We start from the raw sequence: 16,597 nt of genomic DNA, 5'->3' as shown, positions 1-16,597 counted from the left end.
GTATTCAGTAGTGTGACGGTGTATTCAGTAGTGTGACGGTGTATTCAATAGTGTGATGGTGTATTCAGTAGTGTGACGGCGTATTCATTAGTGTGATGGCGTATTCAGTAGTGTGATGGTGTATTCAGTAGTGTGATGGTGTATTCAGTAGTGTGACGGTGTATTCAGTAGTGTGACGGTGTATTCAGTAGTGTGATCATGTCTCCTAACTCTCGGTGCTCTGTTTTCTCCATCTTCTTTTCTCTTTATCAGACTGGATAATGGTAGTTCATCTATCATTAAGTTTCTGATTTTTTTCCTTCAGCCTAGTTATATCTGCTGAAAACCTGCTTTAATGATTTTTTCATTTTAGTCATTGTACTTTGTAACTCAGCAGTTTTTATTTTGATTCTTACGTTTGCTGTATCTATATTAATAGTCTCTATTTGGTGAGGCACTGTGCTTAGACTTTTCTTTAGTTGCTTAGAGGAGGTGTCCTTTGTTCTTTGACTGTCCAGTATTGTACAGTGTACACATAAGATTAGTTTGAAGACCCCTTACACATACCAAAATGCACCTGTTTTCAAGGCTGCAGTTGGCCCTGCTAAACCTATGTGTTTGAAGTTTGCCCTTTGTGTGTGTAAGTTTTACATCCCAGGGATGCTGTGTTTGGATTTGCATTTTGGTTGAAAAAAATCTAAGTATAAGCAGATCCACATAGTTCAAATCTGTGTTGTTCAAGGTTCAATGTATTGAAAACAACTGACTTAAAGTCCTTGTCTAGTAACTCCAGTGTCTCAACTTCCTCCTGTTTTATTTTAGCTGCTTTTTTTTTTTTTTTTTATTGTATGTGGATCATGCTTTTGTATTTCTTTGCATGTCTCATTTTTTTAAATGGGCATTTAATATAATGTTTCAACTCTGGAAGTCAAATCTTTCCAAGATTTTTTATTTGTTTCAGTTATGTGTTTAGGGAATTTCCCACATTAATTTTAGGAAATCTATATTTATTATCTTTTGCCAGTGAAGTCTTCCTCTGTGTTACCTTAGTGGTCAACTAATGACTGGCCAGAGAGTTCAGTAAATGCCTATAAACTTCCTAATCTCTGCCCAGGGTATCTGGCTGCACCTTGGGATTCATCTTCGACACTCAGCCAGTTTAGTTTACAACTAATTGGCCTTAGCCTTTCATTTCCTGCTTATGCCGCACAGTAAGGTCAGCCAGAAGAGAGACCTCAGAGGCTTCCCAGGTTTTTCCTGGGCATGGGGGCAGCATTATTCAGGCCTTTTAAATTGCCAGGAATATTCTGAGGCTTTTCAAGACCTTTATGGACATCTGATTCTTCCTTTTCCTTTGAAGCTCTTTGACAAGCCCATTGTTTGCCCATGTTTTTTCCAACATACCAGGCAGCTGAAATCTCAAACAATTCCCACAAATTATTTTCTTAAACTACCCCCAAGAAAAAGGCTTTTTTGCCTTTGTGTAGTCAGGTCAAAGACAGCTCTCTGGACATGTTCTGTCTCCTCCCATGTTGTCCACCCTCCTTGGTTTTCAGAGTTCCTGTGGAGAAGATATCATTTAGTTCTTGGACTGTCCAGTATTGTACCGTATACACAGAAGATTAGTTTTAGGACCCCTTACACATACCAAAATGCACCTGTTTTGAAGTCTGCAGTTGGCCCTGCTGAACCTATGTGTTTGAAAAGTTTGCCCTTTGTATGTGTTAAGTTTTAGGAATAGGACAAATTAAGATACCACAAAGTTCAATCTTCTTACCAGGATTTAGCCATTAAAAATAATGTTCCCTAGAGCTCTACAATCCTTTAGTTAATTTCCAGGGTTCTGAAAATATTAATTCTGACAATTTTTGCAAATTCTCTACTTTTATAGGGAGAATATTTGAAGTTCTTTATCATTTTCACTAAAGTCACTCCAGTATTTTTCTTTACACTATAATTAGACATATAGTTAAATGCTAGCTGAATTAATAAAAGTTTACTAAAAGGAAAATGCTCTTTCTTTCCAGAAACTTCTCTGAATTTTTTTTTTTTTTTTTTTTTTTTTTTTTTTACTTCTGGTATATTTTAGGACTATGATGATGGATATGGCACTGCTTATGATGAACAGAGTTATGATTCCTATGATAACAGCTATAGCACCCCAGCCCAAAGGTAAGATTGAGTCTTTGTTACCAGCCCCGCAGTAGATACTGACGCCCTTCCGCATTCAGATGCTGTAGGCACAGGGGTGTCCAACCTTCTGGCTTCTCTCTCTGTACCACATTGGAAGAAAAGTTGTCTTGAGCCATACATTAAATACACAACACTAACAATAGCTGCCAAACACACAGAAAAGTCTGTGCATAATTTTCACGATACCTGCCACCACAGATAAGCAAAAAGTCCGCACATCATCCTCATGCGGCCCTCAGGCTATAGGTTGGACACACCTGTGTCTAGTGAAGCATGATAATCAGCTAGTGAGGGTCATTTGGGTTACCAACTGTTTTCATTTTTTGTTTGTTTTAGTTGGAGAAGAACTGTATGCTCCACCAAGTAGCATGTATTACCACACCCAGGCTTACTGTGATGTTACAGACATCAGGCTTGGGAATAAAACTACAGTTTTGTGTACTATAAATATTTGATCTATGTGTTCAGTATATTTTGAAGAGGGACAGTGGCCTCAAGAGTGTGTGACTATTCAGTCTTAGGGCCAAAAGTGACATTGGAAATATGTAAATACTCTGCATTATCCGTGCCTGGAAAACAAAGTGTGGGAAGTTTTAGCAGAAATTCTCACTCGTGAATGATGAGTTCGTTCCAGTTTATTTTCCAAAGAACTATTTACCCAGAAAGAAATGTTACCAGAGGCAAAATAGAGCTTATAGTTACCGCTTCTGATAAAATACCTTGATGTTCATTGACATATGAAATGGGTGTTTATTCTGTCAAAATGTTTTCCTCAATATCTGGAAACCTCTTTATTTTATGTTTTAAATTCTAAATGGAAGACAACGACATACACAACATACACATACATTGGTTTTAGAGTAATGACGTAGTGTAAATAAATATGGGCTATATCATTATTTTGATAAAGCAGAAATACGCTTTTGTCAGTTAAGCTTTGAACACTTAAATTCTCTAATTTGTTAACTCTAGTACTGAGGTAGATAGGGATAGAAAAAGTTTTCATTTTTCCTCATGCCAAGTTATTTCCTCATATAACTGGTGACAGTCAGGTGGCCTTCACACCTTGGCTCTCAGCAGGTGCAGTGGACACCTGTGCATCGCGTTTGTGTCCTTTAGTGTGTCGGGAGCAGATTCACTCCTAAAACGTATTTAGCAGTGACTGGCGCGTTGTAAATGCTAAGCAGGACTTTACCTACAGTACGGTGTTGAAGTGTGCAGAAGCTTAGTGAAGTATGTGGTGCTGTTCTTGTTGTATAGATAAAGGAGCACAAAATTAAGTACTTGGCCAGAAATCACACAGTACATGCAAAGATGAGATTTAAGTCAGACATTCTAACTCAAAGACGTCTACTCTTTACAAATAAGTCCTCCTCGGGTATTTTTAAAAAATACACATATCTACAAATATTTCAATGTGCAGTGTAGTATCCTAGCAAAGCAGGTCTCCCAGCCCCACAGCATGTCCTGAGCACATACTGTGCCCCGGCACTGTTTGTCTGAGTTTTGTGAGGTCTGCAGACGGGGCTGTATAAACACGTCACTTCTGACAACAATCTTATATGACAGATGGCATTTCTGTGGAAGAGGAAACTGAATAACTAAGAGCTTCTGGCCCTTACCTATGACGACACAGTTAAGTGTGCAGGTGTGTGACTGCCAAGTTCTTAACCCTGGTACGTTAGTTCTAGAGCCTCCTTGCACATTTCTGTTAGTTCTGTCCTCATCTTCATGGACGACTAATAATGGGATCTGTTCTGAGAAGTGCACTCCCGGGCAGTCTCAGCACTGTGCACCCATGTGGAGCGTGCTCTGCACAGCCCCGGTGGTGGAGCCTCTTGCTCCCGGGCTGCACACCTGGGCAGTCTCAGCACTGTGCACCCAGGTGGAGTGTGCTCTGCACAGCCCCGGTGGTGGAGCCTCTTGCTCCCAGGCTGCACACCTGGGCAGCATGTCATTGTGTTGAATACTATAAGTAGTTGTAACCCAATAATAGGTATTTATTGATCTAAACACGTAAAAGGCACAGTAAAAATATGAAAGATAAGAAGTGGCACACTTACTACAAATGCAGGTTGCAGGACTGGAAGTTGCTCTGGGTACTTGAGTAAGTGAACATGAAGGCCTAGGACATTGTTATATGCTACTGTAGACTTCATAAACCCTGCACAGGTAGCTACACTATATTTATTTTTAAAATGTGTTTCTTTCTTTAATAGTAAAGTAGCTGAGGATACTTTATTATTAAAGAAAGAAAGATCAGGATCGCCAGGATATCACCAGATGACTGGAAGTTTTCAGCTCCATTATAATCACACAGAACTTCCATTGTAGCTTGTTGTTGACCTGAACATTATTCTGCAGTCCGTGACTGTTCAGTGTGTTGGATTTTCAAATGTAGATGTGTTTGACCATTTGAACAGTATTGCAGTATGGCGATGTTTACAGTTTGATTCATTCTGTGGGGAAGAGAGATGGGCTATAATTTTTATTGACTACCTACTATCTTTCAAATTCCTTGTTACTAATTTTTTGTATTTGAGATCAGTCGGTATTCATGGCATCAGCCTAATCTTCTGCAATGATATAATTACCTCCAATTAATAGATATAGAAACTGAGGTGTAGCTTTTTAATGAAGAATATGTACAATACAAGATTATAGTTCCAATAATCTTTTGTTATTTGATATGAAGAGCCAAATTTAAAGCATCACTCCTGTTAAACACTATGACCCGTCAAGAAGCGTGTGAGCCCTGGTATACTGAGAAAAGAATAAGAGGGAACCCACAGTTGTTAAAATTTAGAGCAGTGATTTTCAACTGGTGTGCCATGAGGGGATCTCAGGTCTGCTGCAAAGGTCTTCAAAGATCATGAACTAAATTATTGTGAAGAATTCAAAGCACAGTAAGTATATTGGTTTTTTTACTCATTTTTTTTTTTTTTTGATTAATAAAAGTGTGCTGTGGAAGTTTAGCTTTCGCTTCAAGTGTACTATGAGATAAAAAGAGTTGAAAATCAGGCCTAGAGCTTAATCTGTGTGCTCGCTTCGGCAGCACGTATACTAAAACTGGAATGATACTGAGAAGATTAGCGTGGTCCCTGCGCAAGGATGACATGCAGATTCGTGAAGCGTTCTATATTTTTATGACTTAATAAAAAAAAAGAACTTAATCTGATACTTATGTGTCTAATTTAATCCAAATGACAATAGCATGAATTAACATAGGTGATCAAACTTAGAGATAACCCAGACAACCCACTAGATGCAGAAAGAGAACTATACAACTCATATTCATACTTCCTAAATTTCTATTTTAATGTTTCATACTTCAAAATATGGCTTAGTAATATTAGAGTACACATACTATACATAAGCACATTGCAGTTAGAAGCAGAAATATCCTACTTCTTGATGCAACTGGATTACCAAAAGCCTTCCAAGGCGCATGCCACCTTGGTTAGGAGTCTGACCCACATTCTGACCCCACTGTAACGTTTACTGGCTGAGTGATCTGGGGCAAGTTACTGAACCTCTCTAAGCCGCAGTTTACCAACTGTGTAACAGTTTCTACTGTAGAGGGTTGACCTGGAGGTTGAACGAGACAGGGAAGCGGTAATCTGTGTAGACTGTGGAGGGAGATCCAGGGCCAACGCGGTTCTCATTGCTAGAGGACAGAGTGAGGAAACTGAGATAAAGGAGCTGGCACGTGTGGACACAGAGTGACCCTTAGCCCCTGCCTTCCTTGTGCAGCTCTAAACTACTTGCCATTTTACACAGATGGCTGCAAAATGCAGATATTAGCAAATCTGGAAGGACTATGCACACAAGTATTTTCTAATAAGAGGGGACAGCTTGGGAAGGGCTGTCCTGACCTGGATGCTCAGTACCCGTGTGCACGGAAGGCTGGGGTGAGTGAGGGCAGAGGGAGCAGCACACTGGAACCAGAACAGAACCAGACGGCGTTGTGCTGTGGTGGCCGCTGGGTATTACCTGCCCTGTGGAAGGCATTTTCAGTAATAACTTTGAAACTTCTTTAGTCCTCATCATTTTGACACTGTTTAGTTGCAGAAACAACTTTCTCTCAGGAGGTTTTACAAATTAGGATTTTTCTCCCAACTTTGAAATGCCTTGTATTAAAATTAAAGTATAATGAGAATCCCTACAGAGTGATAGAAAATTCAGTATAGTTCAGCTACATTTCCCCATTGATTTTTACACTGACCTCGATAACACTCATATTGTAGTGTAAAACAAAGCACTGTTTATCTAACTTCACACATTTAATGAGTAACAAGATGTTAACACAATTACTGTGAAGAGGAATACACACTATTTTACAATATTGAGATTATTCTAAGGGGCAGTGGCTCAAAATGCTTATTGATGGCTTCCCGGGTATGCCCAGCTTCTGAATAGCCAGGATAGTGAGTGAAAAGGGGCAGGTGCCAAATGGCCTCCGCCCTGCCTCTGTCCTGCCGTGACCCGGACCTTTCAGATACCATAGTGTTGACTCCTGGAAACCACCTGCAAGTGTATATTCATTTTATTCTAAATCAAGTCGAATTAGTTTACATTTGATGTTTTATTTATGAGCATAATAATGATTACATATTTTTAGTCTGTGCTTTTTAATAATTGTAAATTCCCCAAAGAGCTGTTTGATTCCTGTAGTGATCATAAAATAAGTAGAACAGACCGAGTTCCACCAAAGTGCTCCTACCCCGAAGGCGTGTGGATGACTGGATATGAGACTGTCTCGCTTCTGGACGTGTTTCCTCCTGATCTGATTTCCCTCCACTTTAGTTTAGTTTAGACTCTGCTTTCAAGGATTTCATTTCGTCCTTCCAAATCCCTATGATTTTCCTGAAAATACTTTTACTAAAAAATGAATTAGAAGTATCAACTATCACTTTTAGAGAATCAGTGAAGTCTGGCACCGCTGCTTACGTCCTTTTTGTGCTTTATCTCCAGTTTTCATAATGACCCTGCGTGGTATGTTTTTCTCTGTAAAGAATGGAGAATTGAGATGGTTAGTAATTTTCCCAAGAATGCAGCACTGAAAAGTACTTGACCCTAGGTTTTTGTCTGACTCTAAACATCATTACCCAGCTAAGAAAATTTATTTTAAATGAGAAAATCACTGACTTGTTTTGCAACAAAACGACACGTAAGCCCCTTTATCCAAATATATAGAGTGACGGAAGCTCTTGGAAACTATGAGTTGTCTTGGTGCATTTTCAGATGTCACAGGCAGGAAAAGCAGCGGGTGGAAGTGCAGGTTGCCTCGCGCCGCCCTGCAGCCCGTGATGTTTCTGCCAGCGGCTGCGGCCTCTGTGCCCAACGCCGTCCTCACTAGCGCTGCCCTGGGGAGGCCCGAAAACAGTCTATGGTTTCACTTGGAAATGAAGTGATGGCCTGTTGTTTACTGTGAACTGTGATCATTTGGACATCAGTAAAGGTGTCTTTTGGAAAATAGTGCTTTGTCTGGTTAGGATTAGCTATTTTGGTCTTTTAAAAGCAATAATGCTGGGAGGCCAAGGGGGGAGGATTGCTTGAGCTCAGGAGTTTGAGGCCAGGCTGAGCAAGTGAGACCCGATCTCTACTAAAAATAGAAAAACTAACCAGGCATTGCAGCAGGTGCCTGTAGTCCCAGCTACTCGGGAGGCTGAGGCAGGAGGATTGCTTGAGCCCAGGAGTTTGAGGTTGCTGTGAGCTGTGATGGCATGGCCCTCTACCCAGGGTGACAGAATGAGACTCTGAGACTCTATCTCACACAAACAAACAGGCAAACACAAACGATGGTGACCTGGTCTGGATTAGTCTGGTAGCCGCTGCTCCTTGTTCAATTCTTGTCAAGAATTGTCAGCACCTTTACTTAGCTCGGCCCTTTGGTTTTTTGGCTACTAGCTAGCTGCACAACTTTTCTTACAGTTTATAATGCTCAGCTCATGCTCTTAGCATTATAGACTAAAACAAATAAAATTAGTATTTGTTAGGAAAACAAATATTCCTCATACAGAACTGGGTAGACATTGACAATAAACAGAGATACCAACCTAGGTTATACTGTAGACCTGGAAATACCTTAATTCTCAGTAAACGACCCTGGGGTAAGATAAGAAAATTGAGAGAGGGTAATGATAAAAAGGGAAGCTGCAACTCGAAGAAAAAATTTATTCCAGCACAAGCACAGTAAGGAAGGTTTAGTCAGGGCCACTGCAATAGGTACAGGGACCCTGGGATGGGACTCTGCAGTGGGTGGGGAGATTCACGGCCAATCTGCAGTGGGTAGGAAATTAGTGAGAAGAAACATCGGGGGTTGGTGGGGATCCTGGGTAAACCCCTGACAGGACTCTCGCTGAGGATGGACCTGGGTGCCCAGACATCCCCTGGGGAGGTGGGACATGAGGGGCTTGATCAGATATCCTGGGTGGTGGGCTCTTGCAACACTAACCTAGCAAGGGTCTTCGCTAAAACTGTATTTTATAAGAAAGGACACTGAGGTTCTAGGAGAAGGTTTAGGAGCCTGACTAAAATTTGTCCAAGCAAAGAATTTTTAACACTCCTGACACAGAAAAGGGAAAGAACAACCCAAGACCAAACTGTTAACATGCACAAGTGTGGTTATTAATAATTATTAAGTATTGACCATCTACTATAGTGTGTCAGTCACACTGAATATGTGCGTTCTTAAAGTTCAGATCCTCTCTGATCTTAATTTTAATCTTACAAGGTAAATATTATCATCCTCATATTATTCTTAGAAAACTGAGACTCAGAGAGGTTAAATTAAGCAGCCTGAGTTACACACTCGGGGCCCTTTTGATTGCACAGTCCATGTTCTTTTCATCATACTGTGTTTTTCCAAACGTAGTGCACCTATCGCTGACTCCTCACAAGGTGGTTTAGATGGCACAGGCAGCCTGTTTAAAAATTGTTGCTGATTCAATTATAAAACTATTGGAAAAGTGTGATCAGCATATCAAGCACATGATTTTATGAATATTGCTATGATCCAATTGTAACAAATTTATTTAAATTAAAAGAAGGTCTGTTACTGTAGAGAGAAATTGAGCCCCTAGTAGGAGAGGCGTAGACATGGGAGGCAGAAGCCTTAGCGTGGCGTGTGGAAGTTTGGCAGGCGCTGCACTCGGCCTGTGGTCACCGGCTGATAGACCAGCTGTAGTGCAGACTCTGCTGAGATTAAGGTTCCATCAAGAGAATCCGAAGTACTGTTGGGTTTCTCACTGAGTTACGTTGTCCTTCTACTAAACTGGATACCTCAACTGTATTGACAATAATCTAAAAAGTTTTGAAACTTCTTTAGGAAATGTTTTTTTCTAGACCCATTAATTTAACAAACGTGGACGGAATCAAACACATGTTGAGTATTTACCAAGTGTTAGCTGCTATGTCAGATGCTTTTATGCCTGTCATTTTATTTAATTCTCAAAAATTTGTATAAGATTGTCAGTCCTTAAGTTTACAAATAAGGAAACTGATGCTCAGAGAATTTGGGCTTGACCAGAATCACATAGCTAATTAATAAGTTAATCCTCATACCAGTTCTTTTCAAGATCAAGCTTATGTTCTTTTGTTTAAGTTGAAAGCAACTAATAAATCAATTATGTTCCTATAAATGTAGAGAAGACCAGAACGCCTGCATTCACCACGTGGAATCCCCTTGCGTGAGTGATCTCCACAAGTGCGTGGATGGGGTAGCAGGGCATGGACGTGATGGGGGGATAAATCAGTGGCCACTGTCAGTTCACAAATGTTCTTGAGAATACGTGAGATTTATCATTGAGGAGTTGTAGAATGATGGTAGTAAATGAAAAGAGAGGGCACCAGGGAGATGTACTACATCGTTTGGATTTAGCTCTGCCATCTGCCTAATAGCGCTGAGAAGACACTGGCGGTGCTCGTGATCAGCCACTCAGAGCAGTGACAGATGCCGTGTACGGCAGACGTGCCAGGGAGGGCCGCTACGGAAATGAGGACTGTGCGACAGGGTTTCTAACAAGTGGGTGTGTTGGTGGTCAAAACCCCAGTTTTAAACCTTCACGTAGAACTTTAAGGTCTGTAAGATAAAGACCCTCTCAGTAAATCTCCCCGTGTTCTCATTCCCCAGGTTTCATACATTCTTCAAATGTATTTGTATTGACTTTTGGGAGAATTATCCTTACATATCTTGCATAGACAGTCTCTTTTTGGTCAAAGAAAACAATATAATATCTATATGATTTCTGACGCTTAAAAGTAAGTGGCATGATTCAGTAAAGAAAAAAAAATGGGTATAAATCCACACAGACCTGGATTTGAATCCCAGCTCCCTTACTTCCTTGACTGTATGATTTTGACCAGATTACTTGAGTTTTTCTCATCTATAAAATGATGACAAGTATATATGACTTGTAATATTATGATTAAATGAGATGGTACTAGCTGTTGTTCAATAAATTTGCTATAGTAGCATGTAGTGGGCACCACATACTGTTCTAAGCAGTTTACAGACTTATATAGGTAAGTGCTATCATTCTGCCATTTCATAGATGAAGGAATTGAGGCACAGAGATCCTGCAGCTTCCCTGAGTTCATGGAGAGCACTTGGTGGAGCGGCACATGGGCCCAGGCAGTCTCAGCCTGCCGCTGCACCACCCTTCTGCACGCTGTGGTTATGGTTTAATTGTTGCATCTAGAAACTATTAACAGTGTTTTCTGAGGAAGTCTCCAGACAATAAAATCCCAACAAATAATCAATCTGAATAAAACTATGCATGCCATTTTGATGCCTCATTTGTGAAATAAAAAGTTGTTAAAGGCCCATTTAGTTTAGATTTTATCCTAAAATGTGTTAGAAGCGTAAACTTGGGGTCAAAGCATGAAGTTACTTGGTGAGGATCGTTGATTTTTAGTAGAGAATGTCAGTGTCACTGACATCTGAATATCTCATAATTTATTTAAGCCTCATTTATTAGACCGGTAACATTGAAAATGGAAATAATTTAGACATGATGTGGATTATATTTTTCCCTTTTATTTATCATGAAGGGGTATGTTCCTTTTGGAATATGATTTATAAGTATACATGAAGAGTCTTAAAATGTTTGGAACCTGCGGCCCAGTATTTAATAAGTATGTGAACTCACCAGTACAAGGAGCACTCAACAGTGTGAATATATATAAGAGTTCTTTAAAAAGAATAAATATTTCTGGGGAGTTCAAACAAACAACAGCCAATAATGAATCAAGTTTCTCACTTAACCTATTGAGAAGATTGTGATATCTTTAATTAAAATGAGTAATAAGATTTATGAAAAAGTAAGTTCATTTCTGTGTCCATAGAATTACAACAGTTACATGAAATAAGTGCTATAGAAATATTTTGAATATTAATAAGTCTTTTTATGATTGGTACTATTATTCTACCTATTTTTTTTAGTAATTACAAAATATATTATTATGGTTAATTTTTATTTACAAATAAATTTGTAGTTTCATTTTTGTTTTTACATGGTTAATCATCCTATGAGAAGCTATAGTAAGATGAGCTGTCCCACAAATACATTAAATACAGTAGAGTGGAGACATTACACACTGAAGGCCAGACAGCCCTGACCTTCCCACTTAGCAACCAGCTATGTGATCTTTCACTAGACTTACATTTCCCCATCTGCAGAATGGGAATAATAATAGCACCTAACTCACAGAATATATGTAAGGAGCGAGAAAGGTAACATTCTTAAACAGTTTAGGACCGAGCCTGGCACAGAGCGCCCAGAAATGTTTGGCTGTGTTACACAGTCTAGAGCAGAGCCCAGTACAGAGCACTCAGGAATGTCTGCCTGTGCATTACTTTACTCACCTTTCATTGCTAAGCATTTTGTTGGTGCTCATTCAATAGCAGCAGCTCGCTGGGCGGCCGCAGGCATTGTCGTCATAACCGTGTGGCAGGTGCTTCCAGATCGCTTTGTGGCTCATCCTTTTCTATATGAAATATCAGACGAAGCACTCTAAAAGTTTAAATAGAATAATTGTTTTTTCTTTTTTAATGATTATTTCTTACTCTGATGCTTTTAAACAAAAGTGTGTGTAGACTAATACATCTGCATTCCCAGGTACAGACATACTCATGGGAACGTGGAGAATTAGTCATCAAACCTCCACACAGCCCTGAAATCTGCCATTTAGGCTTATTGTACCACACACCACGCGAAAATGACTTTATGTTGTTTATAAGTTTGCAGAATGTAAGTTTACATAATCCAGTTCCAATCTATTTCAATGATTAATAAAAAGTATTGGATGTAATCTTAGATATAGCTAAATTTTAGAGATCTGGAAAGTAAGAAATACGTGTAAGTGTGTAGCTTGGTAGGTAAGTGTGTAGCTTGGTAAGACATTTTAGATACAGGGAAGAAAAAGCTGTGCATATCACGTTTGCCCAAAGTGGTAAAAATAACATAATGTTTCAGTTCAGACCAGTCAACACTCGGTTAATGAAACCGTGACCATGGGCAAATTCTTCAACCTGTGCTCTAGGCTTCCATCTGTAAAATGGGGGTAGCAATAAAAGTAACTGCCCATAGAATTATCATGAAATATGGAAAGCACTTTGGTGCTTCACACTTCAGGCTCTGTAATCCTTTATCTAAAACTCTTGAAGCTAAGTGTCTGAGATTCAGAATTGGGAAATTTTGGAACAACAATATTAACATATGTCAATACAGCTCCAGGGGAGTCTGGTTTGTGCTTCTCTAGGCTGATGATTGATTGCCCCTGGGATTCTTTAATATTTATGATCAAGGAAATTTTGGTTACTGAGGGCTGGACAAAATCTTGTGTAGCAATTTGAAAAACAAAGGGATTTCTCAAAGAGGGGCTTCTAAGTATAACAGTATTGCTAATGCTAGCAAGTCATTTTTACATAGGGTGGATTAAAGGACTAATACAAGACCATTTCTTCTACTAGAAGCCATCACTTTAGCAAGGCCTTTCCACATTCTAATAAATACGAAGTCTTCTGTGTTTTCACATATTTCGCCTATGTTCTTGCCTTGGTCCTCTAGAAGTACCTGCTCTCGTGAGAATCTGTCTCCTTTTTTGTAAAGAGCCCCTCAATGCAGGGACCCTTCTGTCCTCACCTTCATCCCCCCTAACACCCGATCTATGTGTGATATTCAGTGCAATTGATACTAAGTGTGCGTTGGTTTTTTTTTTTTTTTTAATTAAGTCATATATGCTACGGAGCAGATTGCAAGGGCACATGTGAGTTTGTTTTGTTGGAAACACAGTAAGAAATCTGGTACCATTGAAGTCTAATCTAAAAATTCCTGCTGCTCAACTCAAACTACATGGAAGAGTCACCTGTGCAGCCTTTAAAGAAAAAAAAGAAAAAATAGTGCCCAAGCAAATCACATCACTTGCTTATTACTTCTTAATCTGGATCTTGGTGTAGCCCAACTGTCTATATATATTTTTAATTCTACAGATAATTTTGATAAGCAACCAAGGTTGAAATCTAGTTATTATGGAGTAGTTAAGTACTGAAAAATGAGGTAAGACACATAAATCACTTTCCATGGTGCATTCCAGATAGGGGTTAATCTTTGTTTCTGCCATGTCTTTTGTTTAGCAAACAGCTGCTGAGTGCTCATTATACTGTGTAACATTACTGTCTTCCAAATTGCTCAGAAATACTCCAAAGGGAAATTGGAAGTTTTCTGTTTGAAGAATTTGAAGTTATGTATTGAAATGGCAAAAATAAATAACTAAGCTTTGAGGATGATAGAGTACCTGTGAGAGACACTCCCATAAGGGCTTTTGCACCGAGGGCGTTGTTTGCCTGAGCAAACTCTGCCCATCATCCTGTCAGTGAAGCGGCATGTGCTGACACATTTAAAACTGGCACTTAGAGAACTGAGCTCTCCCAGGGCAGGGGTCTGTATCCTTTTCTGTTTGTGGTTATTTCTTAAGCACCTAGGATAGTGCGTTCTTATTGAGTAGTAGGTATCACTAAACCATCATTCATAGCAGGTGACCACGTCACCAAGCAAATGAGAAGGAGGGCAGGCAGACGGCACGTGCAGTGGTCTGACTGCGCTGACTGACGTGGTGTGTGCCGGTTACCTCGGTCCCTCACTGAGGCTACTGTCTGGAATGCTGAGGAAGAAGGCTGCACACAGTGTCGAGAAGATTGGCCTGAACACTAGGCTCAGGAGTTTCACTTTCTTGGTTCTTATAGGTCCAGGTAGTCTGGAAACCCATCACCACAGTGTCGGGATCAGTGCCAGTAGGCTGTGGGAGGGCCGTGGCTGCCCGCTGCTTGTCCCACCTGTAATCTCGAGCTCCTTCCCATCTTTCCTTTGTACTGCAGCCAGAGTAATTTTTCCCCTGAGATGGTATTCTCGTATAATACTGAGTGATTTTCCTTCATATCTGCAATTTCAGTGAAGTGATTCTTTAATCAGGTCTGTTTTCTTTTTTAAATCAATTTAGTCACATCTTCCAGTGCCTAGCATGGTGCTGAAACCCACTAATGCTCAGTGAATATTTATTGACTAAATATGAAGAGGCAGAATTTTACTTCACAGCAGTAATCTTAAAAGCGGTATGAATAGTGTAGTTTAAGTATTTTAATTCTGTGTATTTGAAGAAGTGAGTCTGTATCATTATAAGATGTGCACATCAGTACAAGTTAGTGTGCTGCCAGATTCCCAGAAACACTGGAAACCGTTTGCTAGCCTAACCTTGTGTCTAAGGAAAATGCTGACAATTCCATAAAAAATCATAAGGCTTTCTTCCAGATTTACTTATTTTACTACGTAAATATTCCAGATTACAGTTGATGTTTTCTTAAAGAGTAATACAAACAATTTTGAAATACAAATATCAAATATATTTATCAGAAATTTCCTTGAAAAGAAACTTCAATCTAGCAGATGGAAGGGGTGGCTGGCTGCAGAAACAAATGCAAGATTAGCAAATGATCCAAAGAAACACTGTAAACTGGCTCATAAAATGTGGATGGACCATTTCTAATGTTATTGGAAGAGCCCAGAAATCCAATACCAAAAGATTACATGCCTTGGCACCCAATGTAGTTGGGCTTGGGAATCAGAAATAGAAATAAAGAGGCTTAATGAACCCAAACCCAATCTTATTCTCTCCCCACGGAGAGCTAACCAGTCTGTGTTTCATCCTCGGCCACCTTCCCGCCTCCTGCTGGCTTGGGAACTAATCCCACCCCTCTCCCACCACCTCGGTCTGCAGTGATAGACCTCCTTAGGACGTTTTCCCATCACCTCAACCTGCTCTGTCCTATTCTAACAGGTAGTTTCAATACTTCATGCAAAGAGTTCTCGTTACAATTACTCAGGATGTCTAGTGGTGGTACATGTGAGCAATCATATTTGATAAATCATCCTCTGCCAGAAAAACAAGTTATAAACAGTACATCTGTTTCCTTTTGTTGCTTAGTAAGAAATCTTAGTTCTAATGTTAGTGTTTCTGAGAAATTAATTAATTGTTGAAATTAACTAAAATGTACAGTAAAAATACTGAAGCTTCTTGGGAGCGGGACATAATTACAAGAGGGACTTTACCTAACAAATACAATCAGTGTAACCTGAGCCTTTGTACCCTCAATGAATCCCAAACAATTAAATAAATAATTGGGGGAGGTTGATGTGGGGATGAAGGGGGCTGGGAACCAGTCTCAGAACCCAGGTCTCCCAGATCCGGCTCAGGGATCTTCCTCCTCAGGCCAGTGGGGACTTGGAATGGAGGCCAGCTGCAGGAGGGACAGTGCAGCCAGGAAAGGGCAGGGGTCTACTGTCAGGAGCGGGGGCAGGCAGGGCTGGCCCTGACACAGCTGTCTAGGAAATAAGCCCACCAGGGTTCTCAGAGGAGCAGCTGTGGCCACCTTGACAATGACAGACAGTGATGGGAATAGGAATGAGAGGATGTGGGTCTGCGGGTGGGCCAGGAGGGGACAGCTGGGGGATGCTGGCCTCTCAAGTCACCCAGGCCACTCTGACCTGCTGCCTGGGCTCAATCCTGGCTTCTCCACTGTGGCCGGCTCCATGTTTCATGCCTCTCGTGAGAGAAGGGGGTGCCACTACGCAGCCATTACCGCCCTCCCTTCAGGGTCCTGGTGCTGACCATCCAGTGCCACTGCTCAGCCACTTCTGCCCTCCCTTCACCAGGGTCCTGGTGCTGACCATCCAGTGCCACTGTGCGACCACTTCTGCCCTCCCTTCACCAGGGTCCTGGTGCTGACCATCCAGTGCCACTGCGCAGCCACTCCCGCCCTCCCTTCACCAGGATCCTGGTGCTGACCATCCAGTGCCACTGTGCGGCCACTTCCAACCTCCTTCACCAGGGTCCTGGTGCTGACCATCCAGTGCCACTGTGCGGCCAC

The 16,597-nt window shown here is 40.7% G+C and overlaps 1 protein-coding gene and 1 non-coding gene across 2 annotated transcripts in view; both read left to right on the top strand.

Moving 5' to 3' along the window:
- Positions 1–16,597, top strand: part of KHDRBS3 (KH RNA binding domain containing, signal transduction associated 3) — a 177,641-nt gene that overhangs the window by 146,728 nt on the left and 14,316 nt on the right. The window contains exon 7 of the mRNA XM_012807047.1: positions 2,069–2,151. Coding sequence (XP_012662501.1) covers positions 2,069–2,151 — 83 coding nt within the window. The remainder of the gene's footprint in view (positions 1–2,068; positions 2,152–16,597) is intronic.
- LOC111726363 lies at positions 5,212–5,318 on the top strand. The gene has a single exon (XR_002774157.1). It is a non-coding gene; the product is annotated as a U6 spliceosomal RNA (small nuclear RNA).

The sequence above is a fragment of the Otolemur garnettii genome, unplaced genomic scaffold (genome assembly GCF_000181295.1).
Source record: "Otolemur garnettii isolate 467f Iridium unplaced genomic scaffold, OtoGar3 scaffold00062, whole genome shotgun sequence".
Lineage (NCBI taxonomy): Eukaryota > Metazoa > Chordata > Mammalia > Primates > Galagidae > Otolemur > Otolemur garnettii.
Note: the sequence above shows the minus strand (reverse complement) of the source record. Positions and strands in the feature narration are given on the sequence as shown.